At 35.6% G+C, this 16,446-nt stretch overlaps 12 protein-coding genes across 12 annotated transcripts; 9 read left to right on the top strand and 3 right to left on the bottom strand.

The window, feature by feature from the left end:
* Positions 1 to 1,029: 1,029 nt before the first annotated feature.
* Positions 1,030 to 1,626, top strand: LOC148618560 (histone H4). Its single transcript, XM_088577624.1, has one exon. The coding sequence runs from the start codon at positions 1,030 to 1,032 to the stop codon at positions 1,339 to 1,341; it is 312 nt and encodes a 103-aa protein (XP_088433750.1). The 3' UTR covers positions 1,342 to 1,626.
* Positions 1,627 to 1,804: 178 nt separating this feature from the next.
* On the bottom strand, positions 1,805 to 2,467 carry LOC148618561 (histone H2B). The gene has a single exon (XM_088577626.1). It carries the CDS (start codon positions 2,359 to 2,361, stop codon positions 1,984 to 1,986), a length of 378 nt encoding a protein of 125 aa, XP_088433752.1. The 5' UTR covers positions 2,362 to 2,467; the 3' UTR covers positions 1,805 to 1,983.
* A 148-nt stretch (positions 2,468 to 2,615) lies between these two features.
* On the top strand, positions 2,616 to 3,255 carry LOC148618562 (histone H2A). The gene has a single exon (XM_088577627.1). The coding sequence runs from the start codon at positions 2,616 to 2,618 to the stop codon at positions 2,991 to 2,993; it is 378 nt and encodes a 125-aa protein (XP_088433753.1). The 3' UTR covers positions 2,994 to 3,255.
* Positions 3,256 to 3,394: 139 nt separating this feature from the next.
* Positions 3,395 to 4,552, top strand: LOC148618563 (histone H3). Its single transcript, XM_088577625.1, has one exon. The coding sequence runs from the start codon at positions 4,006 to 4,008 to the stop codon at positions 4,414 to 4,416; it is 411 nt and encodes a 136-aa protein (XP_088433751.1). The 5' UTR covers positions 3,395 to 4,005; the 3' UTR covers positions 4,417 to 4,552.
* A 1,742-nt stretch (positions 4,553 to 6,294) lies between these two features.
* Positions 6,295 to 7,173, top strand: LOC148618564 (histone H4). Its single transcript, XM_088576891.1, has one exon. The coding sequence runs from the start codon at positions 6,577 to 6,579 to the stop codon at positions 6,886 to 6,888; it is 312 nt and encodes a 103-aa protein (XP_088433017.1). The 5' UTR covers positions 6,295 to 6,576; the 3' UTR covers positions 6,889 to 7,173.
* A 124-nt stretch (positions 7,174 to 7,297) lies between these two features.
* LOC148618565 (histone H2B) lies at positions 7,298 to 8,013 on the bottom strand. The gene has a single exon (XM_088577629.1). The coding sequence runs from the start codon at positions 7,905 to 7,907 to the stop codon at positions 7,530 to 7,532; it is 378 nt and encodes a 125-aa protein (XP_088433755.1). The 5' UTR covers positions 7,908 to 8,013; the 3' UTR covers positions 7,298 to 7,529.
* A 148-nt stretch (positions 8,014 to 8,161) lies between these two features.
* LOC148618566 (histone H2A) lies at positions 8,162 to 8,801 on the top strand. The gene has a single exon (XM_088577630.1). It carries the CDS (start codon positions 8,162 to 8,164, stop codon positions 8,537 to 8,539), a length of 378 nt encoding a protein of 125 aa, XP_088433756.1. The 3' UTR covers positions 8,540 to 8,801.
* Positions 8,802 to 9,551: 750 nt separating this feature from the next.
* Positions 9,552 to 10,098, top strand: LOC148618567 (histone H3). Its single transcript, XM_088577628.1, has one exon. The coding sequence runs from the start codon at positions 9,552 to 9,554 to the stop codon at positions 9,960 to 9,962; it is 411 nt and encodes a 136-aa protein (XP_088433754.1). The 3' UTR covers positions 9,963 to 10,098.
* Positions 10,099 to 12,122: 2,024 nt separating this feature from the next.
* LOC148618568 (histone H4) lies at positions 12,123 to 12,719 on the top strand. Its single transcript, XM_088577632.1, has one exon. It carries the CDS (start codon positions 12,123 to 12,125, stop codon positions 12,432 to 12,434), a length of 312 nt encoding a protein of 103 aa, XP_088433758.1. The 3' UTR covers positions 12,435 to 12,719.
* Positions 12,720 to 12,897: 178 nt separating this feature from the next.
* Positions 12,898 to 13,560, bottom strand: LOC148618569 (histone H2B). Its single transcript, XM_088577634.1, has one exon. The coding sequence runs from the start codon at positions 13,452 to 13,454 to the stop codon at positions 13,077 to 13,079; it is 378 nt and encodes a 125-aa protein (XP_088433760.1). The 5' UTR covers positions 13,455 to 13,560; the 3' UTR covers positions 12,898 to 13,076.
* Positions 13,561 to 13,708: 148 nt separating this feature from the next.
* On the top strand, positions 13,709 to 14,348 carry LOC148618570 (histone H2A). Its single transcript, XM_088577635.1, has one exon. It carries the CDS (start codon positions 13,709 to 13,711, stop codon positions 14,084 to 14,086), a length of 378 nt encoding a protein of 125 aa, XP_088433761.1. The 3' UTR covers positions 14,087 to 14,348.
* A 750-nt stretch (positions 14,349 to 15,098) lies between these two features.
* LOC148618571 (histone H3) lies at positions 15,099 to 15,645 on the top strand. The gene has a single exon (XM_088577633.1). The coding sequence runs from the start codon at positions 15,099 to 15,101 to the stop codon at positions 15,507 to 15,509; it is 411 nt and encodes a 136-aa protein (XP_088433759.1). The 3' UTR covers positions 15,510 to 15,645.
* Positions 15,646 to 16,446: the final 801 nt, after the last annotated feature.

A 16,446-nucleotide genomic window follows, 5' to 3' on the forward strand; every position in this document is an offset into this window, starting at 1 on the left:
CCACAAATGTAAACAATTGAAAGAAATGAATTATGTATAGCAAATGATGATTAAAAACTTGATATTTTTTTTCTTTCTTAGTGTTCAGACCTGCCAAAGATATATATATCATAATGTGTAATCTATCCAACAAATACCTAGTTACCCAGAATTTGAGCATAGAGTATATGATATAGTTCAAGTCTTGGCACAATAGCTCATTAAATTTGTCAGACAGGCTTAACGGTTAAAATTGCCACTTAAAATAAGACTTGTAACGGACTTTTGCAAAGGACGAAAGTCCCAAACTCAAATTGTCTCAAAACTTGAACTAAATCTAAGAAATGGATGAATGAACTTTCAAAATAAACAGAACTGAGAAGCTTTATATGCTGTGTGTGCAAGATGCCAAAATTATATCGGCTCTTATTTAATAAGACAGATATATTTCTTCCATATGACAAGGGTTTACTTGGACATTTATTTGCTTAGAACATTTCAGTCTGTTAAATCTTATCAAGGACAACCCCTTCTTATAAAATATGGCAATTCAGCTTGCAGACTTATAAATATTTCATGATTACAATTATTTGCATATCCTTCTATTCGTTCAGAGTAATTCCACATCATGTGCACCTCTGTATCTATGTGTTTAAAATTGGAACTAAAGTTAAACTCAATTTATAAAGAACATTTACTATTATACAGCCACGTATTACAACTTGCAATTCATTTTCAAATAAAAAAGAGAGCATTCATTAGTTTTTAAATAATACTTTTTTTCACAATTTTGAGTGTATAATCATCATAATTTGTAATCAGCATTTCTGAAAAATATTCTTTGTTTTACATTGTATTCCCCCCTTTTTTTGTTTGTTTACATTATTTTCCCTCCGATTAACCAAAGATTATTTGTTATAGTATTAACCAATGGTCGCTTAGCTTTGTAAAATCAAGGTAGCTTTCTATCACGGTCGCGTTATTTGTTTATAGTCGATTTTTTGCCGTCCACTTGCCATTCTACTGATCAATTTCACTCAGTAAGTCAACATGTCTGGACGTGGTAAAGGAGGTAAAGGACTTGGAAAGGGAGGCGCTAAGCGTCACAGGAAGGTGTTGCGTGATAACATCCAGGGTATCACAAAACCAGCTATCCGTCGTCTTGCACGAAGAGGTGGTGTCAAGCGTATCTCTGGGCTTATCTACGAAGAGACCCGTGGTGTGTTGAAAGTTTTCTTGGAAAATGTTATCCGAGATGCAGTCACATACACTGAGCACGCCAAGAGGAAGACCGTCACAGCTATGGACGTTGTCTACGCTCTGAAGAGACAAGGACGTACCCTTTACGGATTCGGAGGTTAAACAGCTTCCTACAGAACATACAATAACGGCCCTTTTCAGGGCCACCAAAATCCTTCAAAAAGATTCTTATATATGATATGTTACATGTAGTTGCCAAAATTTAAGTACAAATGTATAAAATATACGTATCTATAAAAGCTCCCCCCCTCCCTTTTCTTTTTTTACCCACCAAAAATAAAGAAATAAATTCTCACAATAAATACTTATATGCACAACCCAAAAGACCATATTAACGAAAGTTCACATTATGGTATATTTATGAAAGAAATCTCTACAATGATCAAACTAACATTATATTTACTGTCAGGAATTTGAGTACTACGATAATAATCGTACTGCAGATTTAGTTTGTAATTGGTGCCTTATCAGACAACGTTATAATAATACTAACTAAAGTGTGATTTTTCTTTGTATTTGTACATGACAACATAAAGTGTGATTTTTTTTTTTTTGGGGGGGGGGGGGGGGTTCAATGTTATAATGTTTATAGTACACGGGAATATGTCCGTGTTCAATATTTTCTGTAGTAAAACGGGTAAGTTGAGGTATGTGCTACTGTTATAACATATCAACATAAGAATCTTTTTGAAAGATTTTGGTGGCCCTGAAAAGGGCCGTTAATATTAGACTGCTACTGCTAGTCTACTTGCTGCTGGTGTATTTGGTGACAGCTTTGGTGCCTTCGCTGACAGCGTGTTTGGCCAATTCTCCTGGCAAGAGGAGACGGACAGCAGTCTGGATCTCCCGAGATGTGATGGTTGATCTCTTGTTGTAGTGAGCCAGACGTGAAGCTTCAGCGGCGATTCTCTCGAAGATATCGTTGACGAAGCTGTTCATGATGGACATAGCTTTGGAGGAGACACCAGTATCTGGGTGAACCTGACGGAGAACTTTGTAGATGTAAATTCCGTAAGATTCCCTTCTTCTCCTCTTCCTCTTCTTGTCACCTCCAGCCCGTGCGGCTTTAGCCTTGGTGACGGCTTTCTTAGCTCCCTTTGAACCTGTTGCTTTTGGTGGCATGTTCACTCGCTGACAATAATTCAGTGAATACTGTTGTCATACAAGTAAATTTTGTATTTAAATAACACGAGTGGATTGAAATATGTTTCTTAACGCGAACCTCGCGGAAAACACCGTTACTACTCTCGATAGGACGATCGCACTGATTGGTTCATATTTTGTGCGCTTGTTCAATCCGTTTCGTCGTATAAAAGGGAAACTTGGCCAAAACGTGTGTTATTATTTTTGTTTGAATTCGAACAAGTCATAACACAATGTCAGGACGTGGTAAAGGTGGAAAAGCTAAATCTAAAGCCAAGAGCAGGTCGTCCCGTGCTGGACTTCAGTTCCCAGTCGGTCGTATCCACAGACTGTTGAGGAAAGGCAACTATGCTGAGAGAGTTGGTGCTGGAGCCCCAGTCTACCTCGCCGCCGTTCTTGAATACTTGGCCGCTGAAGTATTGGAATTGGCAGGTAATGCTGCCCGTGACAACAAGAAGAGCAGAATCATCCCCCGTCATCTCCAATTGGCCATCAGGAACGACGAGGAATTGAACAAACTCCTTTCCGGTGTTACCATTGCCCAGGGTGGTGTACTGCCAAACATCCAGGCCGTTCTCCTGCCCAAGAAGACCCAGAAGGCTGCCAAATAAACAGTTTCGTTCATTGAACTATCATATACAACGGCCCTTTTCAGGGCCACCAAAACTTTTCAAAAAGATTCTTACGTTGATATGTACTTGCAGTACGCAAAACACAAACCAAGCTAGTGCCCCTACCCTGTAGTACTATTGTATTTTTTATGATATTATTCTATATGCACGTTGATAAAATATAACCACAAAGTAAAATTTTAACAGAAATAATCATACTAATAAATTCCACTTTTTACTTCTAATTTCTATAATACTTAATATATTACATACTGGAAAAAAATTCATAAAGAATCGATCCGAACTAAAACATACATACATACATACATACATACATACATACATGTTACGTCTGGTCAGAAAAGTTTAATTTTTTTTTATTGATATCAGATTTTTTTTGGTCTTTCACTCCTTTTATCATTGTTGTGCGTTAGAATATTTTAAATACAAGATGCATAAACTTCTTACAAAGTATTAAGTTAGATCACATCTTTCGAAATATTTAATATTTATTTTCCTCTTATTTTAGTATAGTATTAATTTATACTTTAAAAATATAAATATAAAAAAACGCTACAGTACACATTTTCCTTTTATTTTTTTGATAGATTTTGTTTGTTTTTTTTTTTCAACTGGAGCTCAACATACATGTCACTGTAATTCTGAATAAAATTTACATGTGTCCTGATGTTGATGACATTTGTATTCTTTTTTTTTTTTTTTGGTAATTTTTTGCTTTTGTTTTTACAATAAAATTTATAGCAATAATTATTTTTTTTATTCTTTGACATATCACTACCAAAGCTCTACCACCAGACAAAAAAAGTGGATTGAAATTTTTATTTCTTTTGTCCAATGAAAATGCCTGAATCGCAACCAATCACAATGCCTTTTATTATTCTGCGTAACCAATAATTCTTAACTTTTCAAATTTGCGGGTTAACAAAATTAGACCTATTACGGGATTTCGGGTATCACAGTCTAAGATTGTTGAAATCATACATCGTTCGTAATGGCTCGTACAAAGCAGACCGCACGTAAATCCACCGGAGGAAAAGCTCCAAGAAAACAACTTGCCACCAAGGCTGCTCGTAAGAGCGCACCTGCCACAGGTGGAGTCAAGAAACCTCACAGATACAGGCCAGGAACTGTTGCTCTGAGAGAAATCAGAAGATACCAGAAGAGCACTGAGCTCCTCATCAGAAAACTCCCATTCCAGAGATTAGTCAGAGAAATCGCCCAGGACTTCAAGACTGATCTCAGATTCCAGAGCTCTGCTGTCATGGCTCTTCAAGAAGCTAGCGAAGCCTACTTGGTCGGTCTTTTCGAAGACACCAACTTGTGTGCCATCCACGCCAAGAGAGTCACCATCATGCCAAAGGACATCCAACTGGCCCGAAGAATCCGTGGAGAACGTGCCTAAAATGTGAATTTTCACATATCAAAAACGGCCCTTTTAAGGGCCACCTAAATATTTCAAAAAGATTCTTATATTTATGTTATATGTATTATTCTGCACAGTCAGAACTAATTGAAGATAGCCCCCCCTTTTATCCAAATGAATTGACTTGTAATAATTTTCTTTTTTTTTTTAATACAAAATGTATAAAAAAAAATCGCACACGATTAATATTAATAAGTATTGAAATGGCAAGTATGACTACTTGCGAAAACATAAGTAATATTGATAAAATACACATATACCAATTTAAGAAACTGCAATACACAAATATGGCCTAAATAGTTATATTATTCCCATCTCATTTTACTATCCTCAAGTAAATGTGAGCTTTTGGTATATCACAATTGTGCATGTAAAGTTATTTATGTGTTTTGCTTCAAATTCTCCCCTTAAAATAAACACATGTCAACTATTACACACTACAAACATGTATATATGTGTATGAACATTTTTTAGAAGTTCTGAACATTGCTCACTCCATATATCTTTACAACTTGTTAAACAATGGTATTAATATCATTTATCTCCTAAGACCTAACACTATACACAGTTCATAGTGTGTGTGTAGCATATTTACTCTTACTTAAACAGCAAATGCTTCAATTGAAAAAAAATCATGTACATGCAATACACCCTTCCTAAAAGCTAGTTATGATCCAAATATTTAATTGGCCATTTGTAAATTTGTACAAAAAAAAATTATTTGCATGATTACAAATCACACTATACATTTCTGTTGAAGTGGCAGAATACTACTCCAAGTACCATGTTTGAATACCATGCTCTCAAATGTTATATTAGTCGAAACTCCTTATTTTTGTGATGAAATATTGGTATTGGCAGGATGGAGGAGCATACAGTCCCAAACATAAGCCAAAATCATATCATATCATATCCTATCATTTCATAATGTTTGATATTTTAATCCCAGTTCTTACTTGATCATCCTTCAGATGTTTGAATGTTTACTGTACTGCACATTGGCACAAATAATAACAAACATGTTTTTTTTGGGCTCTTCATAATACACTCAACCAAATGTCACATAAGTATGGAAACTTATTTGAGCACAATGTCATATATGATGCATACCCACAAATGTAAACAATTGAAAGAAATGAATTATGTATAGCAAATGATGATTAAAAACTTGATATTTTTTTTCTTTCTTAGTGTTCAGACCTGCCAAAGATATATATATCATAATGTGTAATCTATCCAACAAATACCTAGTTACCCAGAATTTGAGCATAGAGTATATGATATAGTTCAAGTCTTGGCACAATAGCTCATTAAATTTGTCAGACAGGCTTAACGGTTAAAATTGCCACTTAAAATAAGACTTGTAACGGACTTTTGCAAAGGACGAAAGTCCCAAACTCAAATTGTCTCAAAACTTGAACTAAATCTAAGAAATGGATGAATGAACTTTCAAAATAAACAGAACTGAGAAGCTTTATATGCTGTGTGTGCAAGATGCCAAAATTATATCGGCTCTTATTTAATAAGACAGATATATTTCTTCCATATGACAAGGGTTTACTTGGACATTTATTTGCTTAGAACATTTCAGTCTGTTAAATCTTATCAAGGACAACCCCTTCTTATAAAATATGGCAATTCAGCTTGCAGACTTATAAATATTTCATGATTACAATTATTTGCATATCCTTCTATTCGTTCAGAGTAATTCCACATCATGTGCACCTCTGTATCTATGTGTTTAAAATTGGAACTAAAGTTAAACTCAATTTATAAAGAGCATTTACTATTATACAGCCACGTATTACAACTTGCAATTCATTTTCAAATAAAAAAGAGAGCATTCATTAGTTTTTAAATAATACTTTTTTTCACAATTTTGAGTGTATAATCATCATAATTTGTAATCAGCATTTCTGAAAAATATTCTTTGTTTTACATTGTATTCCCCCCTTTTTTTGTTTGTTTACATTATTTTCCCTCCGATTAACCAAAGATTATTTGTTATAGTATTAACCAATGGTCGCTTAGCTTTGTAAAATCAAGGTAGCTTTCTATCACGGTCGCGTTATTTGTTTATAGTCGATTTTTTGCCGTCCACTTGCCATTCTACTGATCAATTTCACTCAGTAAGTCAACATGTCTGGACGTGGTAAAGGAGGTAAAGGACTTGGAAAGGGAGGCGCTAAGCGTCACAGGAAGGTGTTGCGTGATAACATCCAGGGTATCACAAAACCAGCTATCCGTCGTCTTGCACGAAGAGGTGGTGTCAAGCGTATCTCTGGGCTTATCTACGAAGAGACCCGTGGTGTGTTGAAAGTTTTCTTGGAAAATGTTATCCGAGATGCAGTCACATACACTGAGCACGCCAAGAGGAAGACCGTCACAGCTATGGACGTTGTCTACGCTCTGAAGAGACAAGGACGTACCCTTTACGGATTCGGAGGTTAAACAGCTTCCTACAGAACATACAATAACGGCCCTTTTCAGGGCCACCAAAATCCTTCAAAAAGATTCTTATATATGATATGTTACATGTAGTTGCCAAAATTTAAGTACAAATGTATAAAATATACGTATCTATAAAAGCTCCCCCCCTCCCTTTTCTTTTTTTACCCACCAAAAATAAAGAAATAAATTCTCACAATAAATACTTATATGCACAACCCAAAAGACCATATTAACGAAAGTTCACATTATGGTATATTTATGAAAGAAATCTCTACAATGATCAAACTAACATTATATTTACTGTCAGGAATTTGAGTACTACGATAATAATCGTACTGCAGATTTAGTTTGTAATTGGTGCCTTATCAGACAACGTTATAATAATACTAACTAAAGTGTGATTTTTCTTTGTATTTGTACATGACAACATAAAGTGTGATTTTTTTTTTTTTGGGGGGGGGGGGGGGTTCAATGTTATAATGTTTATAGTACACGGGAATATGTCCGTGTTCAATATTTTCTGTAGTAAAACGGGTAAGTTGAGGTATGTGCTACTGTTATAACATATCAACATAAGAATCTTTTTGAAAGATTTTGGTGGCCCTGAAAAGGGCCGTTAATATTAGACTGCTACTGCTAGTCTACTTGCTGCTGGTGTATTTGGTGACAGCTTTGGTGCCTTCGCTGACAGCGTGTTTGGCCAATTCTCCTGGCAAGAGGAGACGGACAGCAGTCTGGATCTCCCGAGATGTGATGGTTGATCTCTTGTTGTAGTGAGCCAGACGTGAAGCTTCAGCGGCGATTCTCTCGAAGATATCGTTGACGAAGCTGTTCATGATGGACATAGCTTTGGAGGAGACACCAGTATCTGGGTGAACCTGACGGAGAACTTTGTAGATGTAAATTCCGTAAGATTCCCTTCTTCTCCTCTTCCTCTTCTTGTCACCTCCAGCCCGTGCGGCTTTAGCCTTGGTGACGGCTTTCTTAGCTCCCTTTGAACCTGTTGCTTTTGGTGGCATGTTCACTCGCTGACAATAATTCAGTGAATACTGTTGTCATACAAGTAAATTTTGTATTTAAATAACACGAGTGGATTGAAATATGTTTCTTAACGCGAACCTCGCGGAAAACACCGTTACTACTCTCGATAGGACGATCGCACTGATTGGTTCATATTTTGTGCGCTTGTTCAATCCGTTTCGTCGTATAAAAGGGAAACTTGGCCAAAACGTGTGTTATTATTTTTGTTTGAATTCGAACAAGTCATAACACAATGTCAGGACGTGGTAAAGGTGGAAAAGCTAAATCTAAAGCCAAGAGCAGGTCGTCCCGTGCTGGACTTCAGTTCCCAGTCGGTCGTATCCACAGACTGTTGAGGAAAGGCAACTATGCTGAGAGAGTTGGTGCTGGAGCCCCAGTCTACCTCGCCGCCGTTCTTGAATACTTGGCCGCTGAAGTATTGGAATTGGCAGGTAATGCTGCCCGTGACAACAAGAAGAGCAGAATCATCCCCCGTCATCTCCAATTGGCCATCAGGAACGACGAGGAATTGAACAAACTCCTTTCCGGTGTTACCATTGCCCAGGGTGGTGTACTGCCAAACATCCAGGCCGTTCTCCTGCCCAAGAAGACCCAGAAGGCTGCCAAATAAACAGTTTCGTTCATTGAACTATCATATACAACGGCCCTTTTCAGGGCCACCAAAACTTTTCAAAAAGATTCTTACGTTGATATGTACTTGCAGTACGCAAAACACAAACCAAGCTAGTGCCCCTACCCTGTAGTACTATTGTATTTTTTATGATATTATTCTATATGCACGTTGATAAAATATAACCACAAAGTAAAATTTTAACAGAAATAATCATACTAATAAATTCCACTTTTTACTTCTAATTTCTATAATACTTAATATATTACATACTGGAAAAAAATTCATAAAGAATCGATCCGAACTAAAACATACATACATACATACATACATACATACATACATGTTACGTCTGGTCAGAAAAGTTTAATTTTTTTTTATTGATATCAGATTTTTTTTGGTCTTTCACTCCTTTTATCATTGTTGTGCGTTAGAATATTTTAAATACAAGATGCATAAACTTCTTACAAAGTATTAAGTTAGATCACATCTTTCGAAATATTTAATATTTATTTTCCTCTTATTTTAGTATAGTATTAATTTATACTTTAAAAATATAAATATAAAAAAACGCTACAGTACACATTTTCCTTTTATTTTTTTGATAGATTTTGTTTGTTTTTTTTTTTCAACTGGAGCTCAACATACATGTCACTGTAATTCTGAATAAAATTTACATGTGTCCTGATGTTGATGACATTTGTATTCTTTTTTTTTTTTTTTGGTAATTTTTTGCTTTTGTTTTTACAATAAAATTTATAGCAATAATTATTTTTTTTATTCTTTGACATATCACTACCAAAGCTCTACCACCAGACAAAAAAAGTGGATTGAAATTTTTATTTCTTTTGTCCAATGAAAATGCCTGAATCGCAACCAATCACAATGCCTTTTATTATTCTGCGTAACCAATAATTCTTAACTTTTCAAATTTGCGGGTTAACAAAATTAGACCTATTACGGGATTTCGGGTATCACAGTCTAAGATTGTTGAAATCATACATCGTTCGTAATGGCTCGTACAAAGCAGACCGCACGTAAATCCACCGGAGGAAAAGCTCCAAGAAAACAACTTGCCACCAAGGCTGCTCGTAAGAGCGCACCTGCCACAGGTGGAGTCAAGAAACCTCACAGATACAGGCCAGGAACTGTTGCTCTGAGAGAAATCAGAAGATACCAGAAGAGCACTGAGCTCCTCATCAGAAAACTCCCATTCCAGAGATTAGTCAGAGAAATCGCCCAGGACTTCAAGACTGATCTCAGATTCCAGAGCTCTGCTGTCATGGCTCTTCAAGAAGCTAGCGAAGCCTACTTGGTCGGTCTTTTCGAAGACACCAACTTGTGTGCCATCCACGCCAAGAGAGTCACCATCATGCCAAAGGACATCCAACTGGCCCGAAGAATCCGTGGAGAACGTGCCTAAAATGTGAATTTTCACATATCAAAAACGGCCCTTTTAAGGGCCACCTAAATATTTCAAAAAGATTCTTATATTTATGTTATATGTATTATTCTGCACAGTCAGAACTAATTGAAGATAGCCCCCCCTTTTATCCAAATGAATTGACTTGTAATAATTTTCTTTTTTTTTTTAATACAAAATGTATAAAAAAAAATCGCACACGATTAATATTAATAAGTATTGAAATGGCAAGTATGACTACTTGCGAAAACATAAGTAATATTGATAAAATACACATATACCAATTTAAGAAACTGCAATACACAAATATGGCCTAAATAGTTATATTATTCCCATCTCATTTTACTATCCTCAAGTAAATGTGAGCTTTTGGTATATCACAATTGTGCATGTAAAGTTATTTATGTGTTTTGCTTCAAATTCTCCCCTTAAAATAAACACATGTCAACTATTACACACTACAAACATGTATATATGTGTATGAACATTTTTTAGAAGTTCTGAACATTGCTCACTCCATATATCTTTACAACTTGTTAAACAATGGTATTAATATCATTTATCTCCTAAGACCTAACACTATACACAGTTCATAGTGTGTGTGTAGCATATTTACTCTTACTTAAACAGCAAATGCTTCAATTGAAAAAAAATCATGTACATGCAATACACCCTTCCTAAAAGCTAGTTATGATCCAAATATTTAATTGGCCATTTGTAAATTTGTACAAAAAAAAATTATTTGCATGATTACAAATCACACTATACATTTCTGTTGAAGTGGCAGAATACTACTCCAAGTACCATGTTTGAATACCATGCTCTCAAATGTTATATTAGTCGAAACTCCTTATTTTTGTGATGAAATATTGGTATTGGCAGGATGGAGGAGCATACAGTCCCAAACATAAGCCAAAATCATATCATATCATATCCTATCATTTCATAATGTTTGATATTTTAATCCCAGTTCTTACTTGATCATCCTTCAGATGTTTGAATGTTTACTGTACTGCACATTGGCACAAATAATAACAAACATGTTTTTTTTGGGCTCTTCATAATACACTCAACCAAATGTCACATAAGTATGGAAACTTATTTGAGCACAATGTCATATATGATGCATACCCACAAATGTAAACAATTGAAAGAAATGAATTATGTATAGCAAATGATGATTAAAAACTTGATATTTTTTTTCTTTCTTAGTGTTCAGACCTGCCAAAGATATATATATCATAATGTGTAATCTATCCAACAAATACCTAGTTACCCAGAATTTGAGCATAGAGTATATGATATAGTTCAAGTCTTGGCACAATAGCTCATTAAATTTGTCAGACAGGCTTAACGGTTAAAATTGCCACTTAAAATAAGACTTGTAACGGACTTTTGCAAAGGACGAAAGTCCCAAACTCAAATTGTCTCAAAACTTGAACTAAATCTAAGAAATGGATGAATGAACTTTCAAAATAAACAGAACTGAGAAGCTTTATATGCTGTGTGTGCAAGATGCCAAAATTATATCGGCTCTTATTTAATAAGACAGATATATTTCTTCCATATGACAAGGGTTTACTTGGACATTTATTTGCTTAGAACATTTCAGTCTGTTAAATCTTATCAAGGACAACCCCTTCTTATAAAATATGGCAATTCAGCTTGCAGACTTATAAATATTTCATGATTACAATTATTTGCATATCCTTCTATTCGTTCAGAGTAATTCCACATCATGTGCACCTCTGTATCTATGTGTTTAAAATTGGAACTAAAGTTAAACTCAATTTATAAAGAACATTTACTATTATACAGCCACGTATTACAACTTGCAATTCATTTTCAAATAAAAAAGAGAGCATTCATTAGTTTTTAAATAATACTTTTTTTCACAATTTTGAGTGTATAATCATCATAATTTGTAATCAGCATTTCTGAAAAATATTCTTTGTTTTACATTGTATTCCCCCCTTTTTTTGTTTGTTTACATTATTTTCCCTCCGATTAACCAAAGATTATTTGTTATAGTATTAACCAATGGTCGCTTAGCTTTGTAAAATCAAGGTAGCTTTCTATCACGGTCGCGTTATTTGTTTATAGTCGATTTTTTGCCGTCCACTTGCCATTCTACTGATCAATTTCACTCAGTAAGTCAACATGTCTGGACGTGGTAAAGGAGGTAAAGGACTTGGAAAGGGAGGCGCTAAGCGTCACAGGAAGGTGTTGCGTGATAACATCCAGGGTATCACAAAACCAGCTATCCGTCGTCTTGCACGAAGAGGTGGTGTCAAGCGTATCTCTGGGCTTATCTACGAAGAGACCCGTGGTGTGTTGAAAGTTTTCTTGGAAAATGTTATCCGAGATGCAGTCACATACACTGAGCACGCCAAGAGGAAGACCGTCACAGCTATGGACGTTGTCTACGCTCTGAAGAGACAAGGACGTACCCTTTACGGATTCGGAGGTTAAACAGCTTCCTACAGAACATACAATAACGGCCCTTTTCAGGGCCACCAAAATCCTTCAAAAAGATTCTTATATATGATATGTTACATGTAGTTGCCAAAATTTAAGTACAAATGTATAAAATATACGTATCTATAAAAGCTCCCCCCCTCCCTTTTCTTTTTTTACCCACCAAAAATAAAGAAATAAATTCTCACAATAAATACTTATATGCACAACCCAAAAGACCATATTAACGAAAGTTCACATTATGGTATATTTATGAAAGAAATCTCTACAATGATCAAACTAACATTATATTTACTGTCAGGAATTTGAGTACTACGATAATAATCGTACTGCAGATTTAGTTTGTAATTGGTGCCTTATCAGACAACGTTATAATAATACTAACTAAAGTGTGATTTTTCTTTGTATTTGTACATGACAACATAAAGTGTGATTTTTTTTTTTTTGGGGGGGGGGGGGGGGTTCAATGTTATAATGTTTATAGTACACGGGAATATGTCCGTGTTCAATATTTTCTGTAGTAAAACGGGTAAGTTGAGGTATGTGCTACTGTTATAACATATCAACATAAGAATCTTTTTGAAAGATTTTGGTGGCCCTGAAAAGGGCCGTTAATATTAGACTGCTACTGCTAGTCTACTTGCTGCTGGTGTATTTGGTGACAGCTTTGGTGCCTTCGCTGACAGCGTGTTTGGCCAATTCTCCTGGCAAGAGGAGACGGACAGCAGTCTGGATCTCCCGAGATGTGATGGTTGATCTCTTGTTGTAGTGAGCCAGACGTGAAGCTTCAGCGGCGATTCTCTCGAAGATATCGTTGACGAAGCTGTTCATGATGGACATAGCTTTGGAGGAGACACCAGTATCTGGGTGAACCTGACGGAGAACTTTGTAGATGTAAATTCCGTAAGATTCCCTTCTTCTCCTCTTCCTCTTCTTGTCACCTCCAGCCCGTGCGGCTTTAGCCTTGGTGACGGCTTTCTTAGCTCCCTTTGAACCTGTTGCTTTTGGTGGCATGTTCACTCGCTGACAATAATTCAGTGAATACTGTTGTCATACAAGTAAATTTTGTATTTAAATAACACGAGTGGATTGAAATATGTTTCTTAACGCGAACCTCGCGGAAAACACCGTTACTACTCTCGATAGGACGATCGCACTGATTGGTTCATATTTTGTGCGCTTGTTCAATCCGTTTCGTCGTATAAAAGGGAAACTTGGCCAAAACGTGTGTTATTATTTTTGTTTGAATTCGAACAAGTCATAACACAATGTCAGGACGTGGTAAAGGTGGAAAAGCTAAATCTAAAGCCAAGAGCAGGTCGTCCCGTGCTGGACTTCAGTTCCCAGTCGGTCGTATCCACAGACTGTTGAGGAAAGGCAACTATGCTGAGAGAGTTGGTGCTGGAGCCCCAGTCTACCTCGCCGCCGTTCTTGAATACTTGGCCGCTGAAGTATTGGAATTGGCAGGTAATGCTGCCCGTGACAACAAGAAGAGCAGAATCATCCCCCGTCATCTCCAATTGGCCATCAGGAACGACGAGGAATTGAACAAACTCCTTTCCGGTGTTACCATTGCCCAGGGTGGTGTACTGCCAAACATCCAGGCCGTTCTCCTGCCCAAGAAGACCCAGAAGGCTGCCAAATAAACAGTTTCGTTCATTGAACTATCATATACAACGGCCCTTTTCAGGGCCACCAAAACTTTTCAAAAAGATTCTTACGTTGATATGTACTTGCAGTACGCAAAACACAAACCAAGCTAGTGCCCCTACCCTGTAGTACTATTGTATTTTTTATGATATTATTCTATATGCACGTTGATAAAATATAACCACAAAGTAAAATTTTAACAGAAATAATCATACTAATAAATTCCACTTTTTACTTCTAATTTCTATAATACTTAATATATTACATACTGGAAAAAAATTCATAAAGAATCGATCCGAACTAAAACATACATACATACATACATACATACATACATACATGTTACGTCTGGTCAGAAAAGTTTAATTTTTTTTTATTGATATCAGATTTTTTTTGGTCTTTCACTCCTTTTATCATTGTTGTGCGTTAGAATATTTTAAATACAAGATGCATAAACTTCTTACAAAGTATTAAGTTAGATCACATCTTTCGAAATATTTAATATTTATTTTCCTCTTATTTTAGTATAGTATTAATTTATACTTTAAAAATATAAATATAAAAAAACGCTACAGTACACATTTTCCTTTTATTTTTTTGATAGATTTTGTTTGTTTTTTTTTTTCAACTGGAGCTCAACATACATGTCACTGTAATTCTGAATAAAATTTACATGTGTCCTGATGTTGATGACATTTGTATTCTTTTTTTTTTTTTTTGGTAATTTTTTGCTTTTGTTTTTACAATAAAATTTATAGCAATAATTATTTTTTTTATTCTTTGACATATCACTACCAAAGCTCTACCACCAGACAAAAAAAGTGGATTGAAATTTTTATTTCTTTTGTCCAATGAAAATGCCTGAATCGCAACCAATCACAATGCCTTTTATTATTCTGCGTAACCAATAATTCTTAACTTTTCAAATTTGCGGGTTAACAAAATTAGACCTATTACGGGATTTCGGGTATCACAGTCTAAGATTGTTGAAATCATACATCGTTCGTAATGGCTCGTACAAAGCAGACCGCACGTAAATCCACCGGAGGAAAAGCTCCAAGAAAACAACTTGCCACCAAGGCTGCTCGTAAGAGCGCACCTGCCACAGGTGGAGTCAAGAAACCTCACAGATACAGGCCAGGAACTGTTGCTCTGAGAGAAATCAGAAGATACCAGAAGAGCACTGAGCTCCTCATCAGAAAACTCCCATTCCAGAGATTAGTCAGAGAAATCGCCCAGGACTTCAAGACTGATCTCAGATTCCAGAGCTCTGCTGTCATGGCTCTTCAAGAAGCTAGCGAAGCCTACTTGGTCGGTCTTTTCGAAGACACCAACTTGTGTGCCATCCACGCCAAGAGAGTCACCATCATGCCAAAGGACATCCAACTGGCCCGAAGAATCCGTGGAGAACGTGCCTAAAATGTGAATTTTCACATATCAAAAACGGCCCTTTTAAGGGCCACCTAAATATTTCAAAAAGATTCTTATATTTATGTTATATGTATTATTCTGCACAGTCAGAACTAATTGAAGATAGCCCCCCCTTTTATCCAAATGAATTGACTTGTAATAATTTTCTTTTTTTTTTTAATACAAAATGTATAAAAAAAAATCGCACACGATTAATATTAATAAGTATTGAAATGGCAAGTATGACTACTTGCGAAAACATAAGTAATATTGATAAAATACACATATACCAATTTAAGAAACTGCAATACACAAATATGGCCTAAATAGTTATATTATTCCCATCTCATTTTACTATCCTCAAGTAAATGTGAGCTTTTGGTATATCACAATTGTGCATGTAAAGTTATTTATGTGTTTTGCTTCAAATTCTCCCCTTAAAATAAACACATGTCAACTATTACACACTACAAACATGTATATATGTGTATGAACATTTTTTAGAAGTTCTGAACATTGCTCACTCCATATATCTTTACAACTTGTTAAACAATGGTATTAATATCATTTATCTCCTAAGACCTAACACTATACACAGTTCATAGTGTGTGTGTAGCATATTTACTCTTACTTAAACAGCAAATGCTTCAATTGAAAAAAAATCATGTACATGCAATACACCCTTCCTAAAAGCTAGTTATGATCCAAATATTTAATTGGCCATTTGTAAATTTGTACAAAAAAAAATTATTTGCATGATTACAAATCACACTATACATTTCTGTTGAAGTGGCAGAATACTACTCCAAGTACCATGTTTGAATACCATGCTCTCAAATGTTATATTAGTCGAAACTCCTTATTTTTGTGATGAAATATTGGTATTGGCAGGATGGAGGAGCATACAGTCCCAAACATAAGCCAAAATCATATCATATCATATCCT

This window comes from Perna viridis, chromosome 4 (assembly GCF_037379345.1).
Source record: "Perna viridis isolate PV_CMFRI_1.1 ecotype Kerala chromosome 4, ASM3737934v1, whole genome shotgun sequence".
Classification (NCBI taxonomy): domain Eukaryota; kingdom Metazoa; phylum Mollusca; class Bivalvia; order Mytilida; family Mytilidae; genus Perna; species Perna viridis.

What these genes read in the sequence shown, in the direction of transcription:
- LOC148618560 (XM_088577624.1), top strand. Translation starts at nt 1,030, where the DNA reads ATGTCTGGACGTGGTAAAGGAGGTAAAGGACTTGGAAAGGGAGGCGCT.
- LOC148618561 (XM_088577626.1), bottom strand. Translation starts at nt 2,361, where the DNA reads ATGCCACCAAAAGCAACAGGTTCAAAGGGAGCTAAGAAAGCCGTCACC.
- LOC148618562 (XM_088577627.1), top strand. Translation starts at nt 2,616, where the DNA reads ATGTCAGGACGTGGTAAAGGTGGAAAAGCTAAATCTAAAGCCAAGAGC.
- LOC148618563 (XM_088577625.1), top strand. Translation starts at nt 4,006, where the DNA reads ATGGCTCGTACAAAGCAGACCGCACGTAAATCCACCGGAGGAAAAGCT.
- LOC148618564 (XM_088576891.1), top strand. Translation starts at nt 6,577, where the DNA reads ATGTCTGGACGTGGTAAAGGAGGTAAAGGACTTGGAAAGGGAGGCGCT.
- LOC148618565 (XM_088577629.1), bottom strand. Translation starts at nt 7,907, where the DNA reads ATGCCACCAAAAGCAACAGGTTCAAAGGGAGCTAAGAAAGCCGTCACC.
- LOC148618566 (XM_088577630.1), top strand. Translation starts at nt 8,162, where the DNA reads ATGTCAGGACGTGGTAAAGGTGGAAAAGCTAAATCTAAAGCCAAGAGC.
- LOC148618567 (XM_088577628.1), top strand. Translation starts at nt 9,552, where the DNA reads ATGGCTCGTACAAAGCAGACCGCACGTAAATCCACCGGAGGAAAAGCT.
- LOC148618568 (XM_088577632.1), top strand. Translation starts at nt 12,123, where the DNA reads ATGTCTGGACGTGGTAAAGGAGGTAAAGGACTTGGAAAGGGAGGCGCT.
- LOC148618569 (XM_088577634.1), bottom strand. Translation starts at nt 13,454, where the DNA reads ATGCCACCAAAAGCAACAGGTTCAAAGGGAGCTAAGAAAGCCGTCACC.
- LOC148618570 (XM_088577635.1), top strand. Translation starts at nt 13,709, where the DNA reads ATGTCAGGACGTGGTAAAGGTGGAAAAGCTAAATCTAAAGCCAAGAGC.
- LOC148618571 (XM_088577633.1), top strand. Translation starts at nt 15,099, where the DNA reads ATGGCTCGTACAAAGCAGACCGCACGTAAATCCACCGGAGGAAAAGCT.